The 15,697-nt window shown below is 37.4% G+C and overlaps 1 protein-coding gene and 1 pseudogene across 1 annotated transcript in view; one reads left to right on the top strand and one right to left on the bottom strand.

Annotated features, from left to right (window-relative positions):
• ZFAND3 (zinc finger AN1-type containing 3) overlaps window positions 1-15,697 on the bottom strand; it is a 330,560-nt gene that overhangs the window by 227,950 nt on the left and 86,913 nt on the right. Inside the window, exon 2 of the mRNA XM_055330430.1 lies at window positions 517-557. Within this exon, the coding sequence (XP_055186405.1) occupies window positions 517-557 (41 nt within the window). The remainder of the gene's footprint in view (window positions 1-516; window positions 558-15,697) is intronic.
• LOC129512747 (60S ribosomal protein L37a-like) lies at window positions 11,539-12,392 on the top strand (annotated as a pseudogene).

The raw sequence follows: 15,697 nt of genomic DNA, 5'->3' as shown, positions 1-15,697 counted from the left end.
TGGGCTGTTAGCAGACATCAAGCCCAAGCCCTTCATGTTACAGATAATGACTCTAAAGGTCCAAAGAGATTAAGTGATTTACCCAAGATGATTTTAAGAAGGAACTGGATTCTAGGGGTAATTCAAAATGGTTCTCTTCCTGACTCCAACATGAAAATACCTTTCTCTTATATTCTCATTGGTAAAAAGAATATTTACCATTAATATTTCAAGTCCAGATCAGAGATGAACATGTATTACCCTACTACAACACAATTTTTTACAGTTCCACTCTATGCTGACAACTGTACACTATGCAACGTTTGTTGGGTTCAAGTACACAGACGATTTCATTTCACTCGGGGAAGGCTGTTTCAATAGTCCTAGGCAAATATATGAAGCACCTTGGTAAGGAGAAATTACTTTCACATACAAGCAAAGAAAGCAAAACCCCATGCATAAACACAAAGGAAGGTCAAACTATGTAGTCTTAAAATCAAAAGGAGAAAAATTTAAGAACCCTTTTTCTTCACTTACCAGCAAAGCATTTGGAACAGAGGTTCATAGTCTTGCTGGACCTGGGGCAAAAAAAAAGAAAAAAAAGAAAGAAGAGCTAAAAATTCAGTATTACTCTAATGAAAACATAAAGATGTTTGAAATGTAAGCAAGAATCTCCTGGCCATGCAACTGAACTAATAAACTAATGCTAAGTCCCTAACCAGCCACCCTCTCCCACAAGGAAATGAAAACAAATAAAACAACAAAAACACACGCTTTTTTATCAGTGTGTTAACCAATGCTTTATTTTTTGGAATTTGCAAAATTCAGAAATTATGTAGCAGAAAAGTTCAGAATTACTCTAACATGTCTAGAAGATAACACAGAAATCATTTGTCCCACATGATTACCATATTCTGTTCACAGTGGAAACATACCGTAAGTACTGTTATCACTGTAGACAACAAAAATTTTGTCTGTAAAGGAATAAAACTTTCTACTCAGATACACACTCACTTATCTCCACAGCATTATTTGAATTTTTCTCTCATCTTCTTTCCCTTAATTCTAGTCCTATTTCAGATCCTGGTCACATTATGACGCTGTTGTTTAAAATTCTTTCTTCATATGTTCCCAAATTATTTTTCATGTCCTTTCATCTGTTAATAATACCTACAATTCACTGAATACTAACTTTGACAGGCACTTAACATACATTATTTTATTAATTTTCCCCCTATCCGTGAGATGGGTATTACCATATTGCTTTGCTTTCAAAATACACTTTTAGAAAAATCACATTAAAATTTCTACAACCAGGAAACATCACAATTGGTTACAAATGATGACTAAATTAATGAGGAAATGTTCCTACCACCTCCTCTTAGGTGTTATTAAATTGAGTGATCTTTGGAAATCAAGGACAGTCTCATCTCCATTTGACAGGCAAGCAGCTTGCCCAAGGTCACAGAGCTAGGGAACTACAGAGGAAATATAGGACCTTGGGTTTGAGCTACTGCCAAAGACCAGGCCTTGTTCACAGCATAACACAGCACAGGGCACTACAAAGCAGCCCAGACCACATCGTGGTGGGCAATCAATTAACTTGTCTATTAAGTACTTCTCATTGCTGTTTCCCTTCCTGATTCTCTCCCAAGTGGACTCATTCATAAAGATTTCTTCCCCAAACCTAGAATACTCTATGTTGGATAAGCTGACCTATTTACAGCCTCATTCGTCAGCAACTCCCCTCCCAATATTTTAGTCTTTGCCCAGAGGTGTTCCTATACAAAATAAGCCAACTTTCTTCTGCCCTCCTTAGTAAATTCTACAATTAAAGTCTCCCTCAGGAAGTATTCCCTGATAGCTGTGGTTGTTTTCCAATGTACTGGAACCTAAGACCTCAGGGCAAGTAATTGTCATACAATGACAAAACTGGGGTAGAGGGCAGGGGTCCACTACTTCCCTTTCCCAAAAGAGAAGCTATGTTAACAGGTGGGTCTTTCTTTAGGACTCGGCTTAATATAAAGACATCAAAAGCAGTAAGGAAATTTTGAGTAACAATAAATGAATAAAAATGAATAAAGAGACAAAAAGATGTCATTAATTGTGGAATCTAACATTTATTACATGCCTACTATGTGGTAAGCATACCAGGATGCCTTCAACCTCACTTTACCAAAAGAGGAAAGAGAGGCTTCCAGGTCATATAACTTTCCAAAGATTACAGAACAAGTAAATGGATGAACCTAATCTGCCTAACCCCAAAGCCTGTGTTCTTTTCACCATGCCAAACTAGGGCCTCTGCCCCCAATACAGAAGCTGAAGGGTACACATAACCCCCAAGTCAGTACTCTGGTAATTTGGAAAAATGGTCCCATAAGTAGAGATTTAACGATTGTCAGGTAAGCTCCCTAGAAAGCAAATCTTTTCATCAGGAGGAAGTCCAATCCCTGCCCTCCCTTCCAAATATACATACACATGAACACACAGGGAAGCACCCTTAGGTTGCCAGGTATTTTAGTTCCAAATGAAAGAGAACTGAGGATGAAGGAATTTCTTTGTTATTAGAAATCCCCCCAGGTAAGCAAGTGTCTCCCACATTGGTTGCTATCTTTTGTCCATGTGGTAACATGGAGAGCAAGAGGTATAACTTGTTTACCACTTGCGCTGCTGCCCATTGTCCAGCAAGAATCATGGAAAGTGTGCAGAGAGCCAATGAGGGCAGCTCAGCAGTTTGACCATCTGTGTTTCACAAAGCTGGTTAAAAAAAGGGGGGGGGGGGGCAAAACAGCCTTTTTCTCTGCATCCCCTTCTCTCTCTTCAGAGAGTTTATTTAATACCCACTGTACTTAGATCTTACTAAATGACATCCATTCCACTTTCTGAAGAGAACTTTTCCAGCAACATGCTCATCAGTCAGGTTATGAAAGAAATAATACAGCTACTGATATTATTAATCAAAACAGAGATGTATGAAATCTAAAATATGCTGGGCTTTGGCTATAGAAATAATGGACACTGGTAATGCCAACTTGGATCATATAGTTCTGTAACACAGAACTTGAAAGAACTGGCAGAGGGTTTTGAGACCTTTTCTCCTTTCTCATGTTCAACATGTAAAACTTGAAGCTAACAACATGCATACAACTACTGATTGCTCATAGAAAGGCAATGTGATCAACTTGCAGTCTTGACACAGACAATAGAGTTCTCTGACAACAAACATGAAAGGTAAAGAGGATTCTCTTAGGTCCCATTGCTCCAAAGAAACTGCTCTGACATCTCCAAGGGCTACCAGGTTTCTAAAACCGAGGATTAGTAGGATAAATAATGGCCACCCAAAGAGATCAAATACTAATCCCTGGAATTTGTCTTATCTAGAAAAAAGGTCTTTGCAGACAAATTAAAGATTGTGAATTTACCCCGTATTATCGAAGTTGGCCCTAAATGATATAAGTGTTTCTGAGAAAGGGCAAAGGGAGTTTGGAGAGATGCACAAAAGAAAAAGTGGTATCAAGATGGAGGAAAGGACTGTGGGAATATGGTCACAAACCCAGGAATGCTGGGACAGCTAGTAGAAGGTGGAAGAGGCTGGGAATTGATTCTCCCCTAGAGCCCCACAGAGAATAAAGCAGCCCTGACAGATTAGGGACTTTCAGCCTCCAGAATTTAAGAGAATAAATCTCTGTCGTTTTAATCCAATTTGTGGTAGTTTGTTACAGCAGCCTCACAAAACAAATACACAGAATTAGGTCTCTGATCTCCTCTCACTCCCTCCCCTACTGAACAGCATTCATCCAGATGCATCTCTCTTGAAACTCTTTACTCCTGCCTTCTTCTGCCTCTCCCTCTGCCCTTGCCCCTGCTTATGCTCACTTGTTCTCTTTATTCCTCTCTCAAAAACATTTTTTAATATAAATTAAATTAAATTAAATTGTACTATTTCTTGCTTAATGCTACCTAACAATTTCCTATTGCATTCTAAACAAAATCCAAACATCTTTCCAAAATTATGAAGTGCCCTCATGGTCTCACTCTGCCTACCTCCCTCCACTTCTCTTCACTTCTTAGCATTTTGCTCCCCTCATTTACCACATTCCAACCACAATGGCCTTTTTTCTTTTCCTAGAATGTGCTGTAGAGCTCTTGCCCATGCTGCTTCCTCCACCCTTAAATCACAGTAAGAATAGCTCTTTCTTGTCACTCACATCCTGGATTCAAACCCCCTCCTCCAAAGCCTTCATCTGCCCTCCCCCCAATTTAAATCAGTCCCTTTTCTTGTTTTCTTTTAGCAAATGACCCTTTAGGTCACTCGTGTTCGGTACATAACAGGCATCCAATATTTGTTAAATAAAGAAATGAATCCCCTTCTCCTGAAACATGAAATGTGAAAACCTAAGTAGATTTCAAAAATGTATTTTGTAAAGGTCATTCAAACACCATCGGGAAGAAAGGGCATCCACAACTCCTGTAACTGCCAGCCTATCATTTCTCAGGAGCTCTATCATACTGTATTACCCACAACTGGTAGATAATGCCACCCTGTGTACCCAGCCATGATTTGTCACTGAGGAGATAACAGGTGGCAGACACTTTCAGAAGTTTCTTTCCAATAAAATGGAGTTGGGAAGAAACCAGCGTCAATTTTTCTCTTTCCAATAATGTTTAACGGTATTTTCTAGTTTTGAAAACACATGGCTCTTGTACAAATTTAGGAAAAGAACATAAGCATTTAAGTGAAAATCAAAGATTACTGTTAGGGATCCCTGGGTGGCGCAGCGGTTTAGCGCCTGCCTTTGACTCAGGGCGCGATCCTGGAGACCCGGGATCGAATCCCACATCAGGCTCCCGGTGCATGGAGCCTGCTTCTCCCTCTGCCTATGTCTCTGCCTTCTCTCTCTCTCTCTCTCTCTCTCTCTCTCTGTGACTATCATAAATAAATAAAAATTTAAAAAAAAAGATTACTGTTAATCCAACCCCCCAAAATGAGAATTGTTAACATTCTGACATAATTCCTTCTTATCCTATGGCTAGATATACATAATTAAGAATTTATTATACTTAACAGTGTTGGTAAAGTTGTGTGATATGTTCACAAGTGTGTATTTTATTACGCTTTATGACATATAAGCATATTTTCTTTGCATAAATATTTCATATTAAAAATGTAAATTTCATTTATTTTATATTTACTATTTCCCATGTCAGTAAGTATTCTTCAAAAACATGTTTGTTGCTAAGAGTCTAGTACATACTAATACTGTAATTTGTTTAGTTACTTGTTTACTGTTGGATGTTTATTCTTTGCCCCAGATTTTTCCTATTAAAAATATTCCCATAATGAGCATTTGAAGACATAAATCTTTGGATAACTTTCATTAAAACTGATTCTGAGGAGAATTACTAGATAAAAAAAAATATATGATTTTTGTGAGTACTGCCAAATTACTTACCAGATAATCTCTAACAATTTATGCTGTCATCAAAAGGATCTGAAAGTACTTTTTTCAATAAACTCTCACCAACATTAACTATTATTACTTTCAAGATTTTGCTTGATGGGAGAAATGGCTATCTTACCTTAATCATGTGTTTTCTTTTGAAATAAAAGTTTCCCAATTTTGAAAGATAATAACTTTTTAATGAAGAATAAATTGATTTCCAAGTAATTTATCTTGGGAAATTAAAATAATATTCCTAATTTCTGAAAATTCTAGAAACATTTTATTTATAATATTTTCTTGCCATCCATACAACACTACTATCTCTTACCACCCAGGAAAACACAAACATGCTAGGTTCCACCCACAAAGTATTTTAATATAAATGTGGAAATAAGAAAACATGTTACCATATCAGTGTTCCTCAACAATACCTTTTTGGGGGCAACCCGGGTGGCTCAGTGGTTTAGCACCGCCTTCAGCCCAGGGCATGATCCTGGAGACCCAGGATCGAGTCCCATGTCAGGCTCCCTGCATGGAGCCTGATTCTCCTTCTGCCTGTGTCTCTGCCTCTCTGTCTCTGTGTCTCTCATGAATAAATAAATAAAATCTTTTTTTAAAAAATATTTTTAGGGGGCAGCCCAGGTGGCGCAGCGGTTTAGCGCCGCCTGCAGCCTCAGGTGTGATCCTGGGGACCCAGGATCGAGTCCCACATCGGGCTTCCTGCATGGAGCCTCCTTCTCTCTCTGCCTCTCTCTTTGCTCTCTCTGAATGAATAAATAAATCTTTAAAAAAAATAATAAATAAAATAAAATTAAATTAAATTAATTAAATTAAATTAAATTAAATTAAATTAAATTAAAAAAAATATTTTTAGTCCAACAATGAGGAATAAACTAAGGCACAGAAAAAATTTAAGAGTCAAAAGGGAAATACAGTACTAAAAGAATTTAGGCTACAAAGGGGTTTCCTTTTTTTTTTTTTTTTTTTAAAGTAATCCCTGTACCCAACATGGGGCTCAAACTCACAATCCCAAAATCAAGAATCACACACTCCACCAACTAAACCAGTCAGGTGCCCCAATGGGGTTTCCTTCTTAATGAAGAGAACTAATCTGTTAGAACCAACTAGTCACATTTCCTAGTTCCTTCTTTAATAATCTAAAAGAAGGAGAGAAGAGGGAAAGAGAAGAAAGGCAAGAAGAAGTTGGAAGGCAAGGGAGGAAGAAGTACAGGAAGAAAGAGAAGGTAAAATTAAATAACAATGCTTCCTCCACTCTAAAAACCATTCCAGTTGCCTAGAAGTAAGATTAGATGTTTAAAGACTAGTAACAATCTATGTGCCACCCCATACACTTACAGTCAGAAAGTCTAACTAACTTCCTACAACTGCTAGAAACCAAGAAACAGTTCTACTAAATCATCACTCTTTGCTCACCCCAGGCAAATAAGAAAAAGGCCAGTTTAAACAGATGACATCCTAGCTGGCAATGACGAAGGAGGTTTTCAACAGTGCATCCACAGCCTGTTTGAACTGTTACATATCACTCTAAATCATTCAATGTCTGCAAAGTTTTCTTTTTAAGGGAATATTAAAAAGGAAAAGATGGAACTGTTAATAAGGGGAATGAGTTTCTAGAATGTAGCAATATAGGTTGTACTACTTTAAAAGATAATATCAATTTAACAACTTAGATTCCAGTTGGGGTACTGTAATGGAAAGTGTCTTAACATTTTACACCCAAATTCAAGGACAGCAAGGACACAACACACCCTATAGTTTTGTGTTTGAAGTCCCTGCACTAAACAATATATAAATAAAAAACAAGTAGCTTTATCATCTGTGGCCCTGCACACATTACTAAGAGCTTAATCCAGCACTATCTAAGTATCTAGTAAAAAGGAAGACAAAATTAAAACATGTAAAAGCCAGCACAGGAAAGGAGGAAAAAATACAAGGAACTAAATAAAAATACCAAATAATTTTTCCACACAGGAGAAACTAATGACACTACCAATTCTAACACACAATGGTATACAGTGGCTACAGCTGTCTTAGTATATATGCCCAAACATAAGGAACGGATTTCTTCCCTAAAATTATCTGTCCAAAACAAAAAGAGAGAGATCCCTGGGTGGCGCAGCAGTTTGGCGCCTGCCTTTGGCTCAGGGCGCGATCCTGGAGACCCGGGATCGAATCCCACGTCAGGCTCCCAGTGCATGGAGCCTGCTTCTCCCTCTGCCTATGTCTCTGCCTCTCTCTCTCTCTCTCTCTCTCTCTGTGACTATCATAAATTTTAAAAAAAAAAATTCAAAACAAAAAGAGATGAGAGAGGAGAGATGAGGGGAGGGGAGATGAGGGGAGACAAAGGGAAACAAGGGGAGGGGAGAGGAGAGGAAGAAGAAAGAAAAGGAATTTCGAGGCTGGCATGAATAATTTTATACTAAATACCAACAGAGGAAAAAGAAAAAGCTCCCAAGAAACCTAAAAGTGAAAAACCCAGGCATGCAGTCATGCCCAGGGAAAGGGCATGTGGGATTTCAAAAGAGGAAGACCATATCAATGGAATTAAACTCCCAGGGGCATCTATCCAGTCTGTGAAAGGGGAGTGACAGTGAAGTTCTCATCACCAGGCAGAAACACTTAAGTCTGTAAGGACGTCGAGACAACACTAACGTTGGATGCTTTGTCAAGGTTATTACAACAAACAAGTTTTAAAAGGAGCAAAACTACAGTTTTAAATACAGATTTAATACTTAAGTATTAAGTGTGATCTCATAATTACAAGAGGTAGCTGACACTGAAAAAGACTTTTGAAGATCACTTAGAAAGCAATGCAATAAAAGCCTTGGAATGTTAGGAAGATCACAAATAACATTAAAATGATAGCAATTAAAAAAATAAAATAAATAAAAATAAAATAAAATGATGGCAATTCTCCTAGTGTTATGAATGGATTCTTGTGGATTCAAATAAAACTTCCAATGAGAGCAACATTTACCGATTTTTAAAGTGTTCTACCTCAAATAACGTAAAAGGAAGTGAATAACTGAAAAACTGAGGTCAATAACTTTAAACATGGTTTTAGTAAACATTAAAGGCACTGATACCTGTGAAGATGTAGAAAGCTTGGGGGTAGCCCCAGTGGCACAGCGGTTTAGCGCCGCCTGCAGCCCAGAGTGTGATCCTGGAGACCCTGGATGAGTCCCACATCAGGCTCTCTGCATGGAGCCTGCTTCTCCCTCGGCCTGTGTCTCTACCTCTCTCTGTCTCTATGAGTAAATAAATAAAATCTTTTAAAAAAATAAAAAAATTTAAAAAAGATGTAGAAAGTTTGAATAAATTGTGTTAAGGGAATGTGAAAAAACTAGTATTTCAAAATATATATTAAGAATGTATACAAACAGGGATCCCTGGGTGGCGCAGCGGTTTAGCGCCTGTCTTTGGCCCAGGGCGCGATCCTGGAGACCCGGGATCGAATCCCATGTCGGGCTCCCGGTGCATGGAGCCTGCTTCTCCCTCTGCCTGTGTCTCTGCCTCTCTCTCTCTCTGTGTGACTATCATAAATAAATGAAAAATTTTTTTAAAAAATATATACAAACATATATAATTTTATATAACCTGTGACCTTAAACATACATGTGAAGTTATGAATGTATAAAGAATGAATGAATAAATACGAATAAATACGAATAAAAATAAATACAAATAAAAACAAATGAATAAAGAATAAAATGAATGAAAAATGAATAAAGAATAAAAATCTTATTTTTTAAATAACTGCATATAAAACCGCAATTATCTCAAAAAGATAGTTTCAAAATATACGTGTATAAACAACTTAATTAGATATTTAATTATTTCACCTATACTCTAAAATTTTCCATATTCAAGGCTGACCAAAACACTTGTTTTTCTTATTGAGAAAACTGAGGACTGCCTCATATCTGGGTTTCTTCATTTGCAAATGTATGACATTTCACAAAATTCAAACTCTATGTTAGAATAAAACTAATGCTCAGCAGAATTCACTTTTGTAGTAGAGAAAAAAATCTTTAAAAAAAGACTAAGTTCACTGCTATCCAGCTACCTAAAGAAATTTCATACACGTTGATTATTACATTTCTCACTTAAACTATTCCCATCCACTTTGTAAAAATAGTTTTTTAGAATTCTACAGAAATGGAAGGCACTTTCTGGAGTGATGAAAATCATCACGATTAACGTATATACACAGCATACATTTATCAAAATTTATTACATCATATATTTATGATTGTGCATTTTACTATATATAAATTATAGCTCAATAAGTTATTGGTACAAAAAAATAAATTTTTAAAATTCTACACATTAGATACTACTACTGGTCCATTACAAAGGTATTCTTCATGTTGCCATGAAAATAGTACAGTGAGTTTGCATTTCCCAACCGTTTGGCATAGGAGCAAAAATCTAAGAACTAAACTAAGAACAAAAAAATGAAGAGAGATATACTGAGATATTCCCTGACCTTATTTTTCTCCTTGCTAGCCATGCTCCTGCACCCAAATGAGGAGGGGGAAAGGACACTACATTTATGGAGGTCAGGGTGTTTTTTTCCTGAACACTGGTCAACATAATTAAATGGCTATGAAACTTCTGCAGTGGGTTAATAATTAAACTCAAGAACCACTTCTTCTAAGGCAAAATACTGAGCTTTGCATTTTTCTTCATCTTTACAACTATCATTACATAAAAACTACTAAAGAATTATATATGTACCTGTCCTACCCAAGTGGCAAATACTTCTGCTTCATCCTGATGAGGCATACATTTATCTACGCTTATCACAAAGATAATTTAGGCTTATAAGGAGAGGCATTCACTTATCCATATTTATGGAAACTCAGATCAAATGCAAGACAATTTTTAATAAAGATGAAAAGTAAACCTAAAGCATTAGATCTTTGTCAGAAAATGAGACATAAACTTTGGAGATGACAGAGTTATAAGGATTCAAACTACACGGTTAAACAGACTAGCAAGGCTAAATGTAAGGCCAAGGAAGAAAAGAAAAGTACAAGGTACTTCTAGCATCTGGAAAACATCCAAGTAAAAAAGACACTTCAAGATGCAACATTTCAGTGCATATCACTTAGGTAAGATCCAAGTACCAACCTGACATCTACTAAATATCGAGGAGAAAAAAGCAGTATCTCACAATATAAACACAAGAAAAATTTAAATGTGCAGGTAATGTCACTGACCTTAAGAAATGAGCATGTTTTATACTTCAATAGCACCTTTCATTTGTTCAAATTCTAAACACTTTATGTGCTTTATCAGGCTAATAGGATAGTCTCAAGGTAGGTGAAAAGGTCAGGATTACATCTACCTTGTGTGATAAGGCCTGAAAGGTGATAGCAGAAGAGAAACTGCTCTCCTTATTCCCAGTCCAAAGCTCATTGAAAAGGAAATAAGTTCAAAATTTCCATTTCCTGGCTCTTTTAATCACTCACTTTAAAATACAAAATTGGGGGATCCCTACATGGCTCAGCGGTTTAGCACCTGCCTTTGGCCCAGGACGTGATCCTGGAGTCCTGGGAGCGACTCCCACATCAGACTCCTGCCATGGAGCCTGCTTCTCCCTCTGCCTGTGTGTCTGCCTCTCTGTCTCCGTGTCTCTCATGAATAAATAAATAAAATCTTTAAAGAAAATAAATAAGTAAAAATAAAATAAAATACAAAACTGAGGGGCACCTGGGTGGCTCAGTTGGTTAAATATCTGCCTTTGGCTCAGGTCATGATCCTGGGGTCCTGGATCTCCCTGCACAGCAAGAAGCCTGCTTCTCCCTGTCCCTGCTCCCTGCTTAGATGCGCTCGCGCTCTCTCTCAAAATCTTTAAAAATAAAATAAAATACAAAACTGAGTAAAGTCCACAAAAGAAAACTCTCCATGTAATTGTAATCAACCCCAGCACAAAAATACAGAGTTAGAAGAAAACTCAACAGTACTTCTTTTCTGCCTCAAGACTGCCTCAAGTATCCCTGAATTTCTAATGTCTTACTTTATAACCTTCCTACTGTTGGAAACACCTTTATAATCTTGTCATCAGTGTAAAAACACAGGCTGCTACATGGGTACTGGTAAGAGCAGTGGCCTGGGAGGAAAAGGCCTGGCTTGAATGTGTGACCTCACATATGGGTGTTCTTACCATTCATTAAAATAAAGTGGGTTACTTAGACCAGTGACCTATGACATTTTAGGTGTCTAAGATCACACAGTAATATAATCATATATGATCTAATAAGATAACTACTAAACTCTCCATTATTTCTAGGTTAACTACCTACTAAAACCTTCTGATGGAGACTATTTCCTAACTTTCTAGTTTTCTCACTCTGGAACATTTTTCTGAGATCTTTGTTGAATGCATACACTGTGATGGTCTAATACTAAATATCATAAAGGGATGGCCTGTGATTTCTTTAAGAACCATTCCAATTATAGGACTTGTTTTCAATGGTTTTAAATGTTAAAAGGTATCACTGACTCTTATTTAACTGGTTTTCTTATCACTTTGGAATTCTTTGTATTACCACTCTACCAACCCAATCCTACTCCTACACTGAATTTCCACAGCTATTTACTTTCCTTAAGAAAATTATCTTGCCGCCTCTCTGGACTCAGACCTGGTTGGCGGCAACACGGCCAAACGCACCAAGAAGGTCAGAATCGTGGGTAAACACGGGACCTGTTATGGGGCCTCCCTCAGGAAGATGGTGAAGAAGATTGAGATTAGCCAGCACGCCAAGTACACCTGCTCCTTCTGTGGCAAAACCAAGATGAAAAGGAGAGCAGAGGGAATCTGGCACTGTGGTTCCTGCATGAATACCATAGCCGGTGGCACCTGGACCTACATAAAACACCACTTCTGCCATCACAGTAAAGTCTGCCAGCAGAAGACTGAAGGAGTTGAAAGACCAGTAGAAGCTCCACCATTTGCATTGGCAGCCTATAATAAATGGGTTAATTTATATAATAAAAAAATTTTTTTGATTTTTAAAAAGAAAATTATCTTGCCTTGACCCTGCTGAATACCTAATTATATATATCCAGCAACGTTTTTTAAATCTCAGATATTTTAAATTTTAATACAGTTGTCTATTGAATCACCTATCCCAAACAAACTTGATGTCATTCATAAACGTAATGAGCATCTTCTGTGTGCCACCATTTAAGACTCTGGTGAAAATATTAAAAAACTCAGGACACATCTGATAGAATTCAACTTAGATTGCATTGCCCCCCTCCCCAGTACTGAGGGCTGGTGCAGAGTCATGGTAAATTGTCTAAGAAGAGCTTAATAACCACAGATCCATTTACTATCCAGGCCACAGAGCCTGCTACTTTTCATAGACATAAAAGCTACCTTAACCAACACAAGAAAACTGTGAAAGGCTATATCATCTGGCAGAAAACAGACCCATAGCAGATAAGCTACACTAGGCACCTTAAAATGGTGAGTCTGGGGGATCCCTGGGTGGCACAGCGGTTTAGCGCCTGCCTTTGGCCCAGAGGGCGATCCTGGAGACCCAGGATCGAATCCCACGTCGGGCTCCCGGTGCATGGAGCCTGCTTCTCCCTCTGCCTATGTCTCTCCCTCTCTGCCCCTCTCTCTCTCTCTCTCTGTGACTATAATAAATTAAAAAAAAAAATGGTGAGTCTGCAGCAGCAGCTTCTTCAAAGAATACAGCAGTAGTTTCCTTTGCACAACTGCATTCAATTGGCTCTATTAACTAATGCTGGAGACCCTCCATAAAACAGACATGTCCACAGCTTGTCAGATGCTCTCCCAATCAGCAGAGCTTTTATCCAATACAGTGGCTTATTTCCACTCCTATCAGTTAAGCTGAAGCCTCATGAAGAACTAGTTGTTTTTTGTTCCCAAATCTGTCTATGCCTAATAACTATGCCAAGTTTACTTGTTGCTGTGATCAGAGCTGACTACCTAAACCTTTAAGTGCAAAAAGAAAGTACTATTTCTATGAAATCTATGTTGAATACTTTGAATAGATAAAAGTCATGTCGCTATTTTAAAAAAAGGATGCTGGGGATCCCTGGGTGGCTCAGTTGTTTAGCGCCTGCCTTCGGCCCAGGGCGTGATCCTGGAGTCCTGGGATCGAGTCCCACGTCGGGATCCCTGCCTGGGGCCTGCTTCTTCCTCTGCCTGTGTCTATGCCTCTCTCTCTATGTCTCTCATGAATAAATAAATAAAATCTTAAAAAAAAAAAAGAATGCTGTCATATTAGGCATAGGCAAGACAACTTTAAAGACTGAAGAACAACTCATAAAAACCTAGTGATCTCAGGTTGCTTCGCAAAAGTCTTTATAGTCTCACTCCACTTAATGAGACCAAATTGGGACATTAATTAAATACTTATTTAGGAACCATGTGCTAGTTACCAACAAGGTTAAATGAGTTAACCATTTTAAGCTAGCATATGTTTTAGAACTATTAACGCACTGCTATTATTGGCATTTTGCACATAGGAAAACTGAGGCACAGAGAAGTTGTAAGTAACTTGCCTAAGTTCACATTTCAGTAAGAGGCAAATGAGGCTTCTAGCCCAGAAAGGCTAGTCCTAGAGGCCATATTCCTAATATATTTAACCATCACAAATGATGTATTATTTGTGTGACTTATATAGCCATAAAAAAGTTATTAAGCCTACTGCAAAAAATACAAATTATATACATCTGTGTTTTAAATTAACCTAAAGTGTCTAATTTATTTTTTAAGCATTCCATGCTTTAATACATTTTTTTTCACTTACCTATCAGTCTTACTAGAATAAGAGACAACTGGTATACATGTGCCATGTGGTGGGTCAAGCCAGCCACAAACCACAACGATAGAGTCAATGGTTTCACATTAATTACAGAGATTATTGACATACCATATTCTCCTTTCCCAGGAAAAGAAAGAAAAGTATTTACAGGTTTAAATATAACATTCTGAAAATCTACCCATGATTAATCAGCATATTAGCAATTTCAGAAAGCACAGAGAATAAAACTAGCAACTCTACCAAAATCTTTAAAAAACAAACATGCAGAAAAAATGTAAACTATATATGAAATTCTTAATATTCAGAAACATATTTGGGGTTTTTTGGCAAATTAGTTGATATATGTTTACTCATAAAGTGTCCCTTCTTACTAGATTCTATTAATTTCTCTACTATCTTGCTCTGTTGACTACTAAACTGCAATCAAATATCAAAAGCAACTTCTAAAACATGAACTCCATCTCCACATCTTACATGCTACTATAATAAATTTCTCCCTGAAACTGTAAGTACAAATATAACTCATCAAGGAGACATCTGGAATATATTTATCCACGCATAGAAACCTAAAAAGACAGCACAAAATGCCTTTTCAACTACACCACTAATAAAGTTATTTTTTAAAAGAATTCTATGCACCCTCCTCCATATAGTAACTACTTTTAGCAATGATACTAAAGCTATTAAGTAAAAAGTTACTGAAAAACAAGACAATATATGGTCTCAAAGTTTCCTCCTACAAACTACTTGCTAAATACAAAAAGATGTATTCATAACAAGAGGTAAAGCATGGGTAGCAAATGTTAACAATCAGTGAATCTAGGTGAGGCATATATAAACATTCATTATACTTATATAAAAAAACAATATACATTGTATTTATTATCTCAACCTGTCTGTAGACTTGAAACTTTTCCAAGTAAAAAGCTGAGGGAGGATGTCCACACAAAGACTTGTACATAAACATTCATCATCATTCATAATAGCCAGAAACTAGAAGCAATTCATTTTTTTTTAAGATTTTATTTATTTATTCATGAGAGACACAGAGACAGAGAGAGGCAGAAACACAGGCAGAGGGAGAAGCAGGCTCCATGCAGGGAGCCCGACATGGGACTCGATCCTGGGTCTCCAGGATCACACCCTAGGCCGAAGGCGGCGCTAAACCGCTGAGCCACTCAGGCTGCCCACTAGAAGCAATTCAAATACCCATCAACTGGTGAATGGAAAAATGAAATGTGACAATATCCATAGATTAAGCAATAAAAAGGAACACACTATGGATACATGCTACAAGGATGATGAACCTTGAAAACCTTAATCTCAGTGAAAGACGCTAATCTTCTTTCTACATATTATGACTACATTTATGTGAAAAATATCAAGAAAAGACAAATCTAGAAACAGTGGTGAGGAAACTTTTCAAGGTGCTATAAATGTTCT

Source organism: Nyctereutes procyonoides, unplaced genomic scaffold (genome assembly GCF_905146905.1).
Source record: "Nyctereutes procyonoides isolate TBG_1078 unplaced genomic scaffold, NYPRO_anot_genome, whole genome shotgun sequence".
NCBI classification, from domain to species: domain Eukaryota; kingdom Metazoa; phylum Chordata; class Mammalia; order Carnivora; family Canidae; genus Nyctereutes; species Nyctereutes procyonoides.
This window is presented reverse-complemented; position numbering and strand designations above follow the sequence as displayed.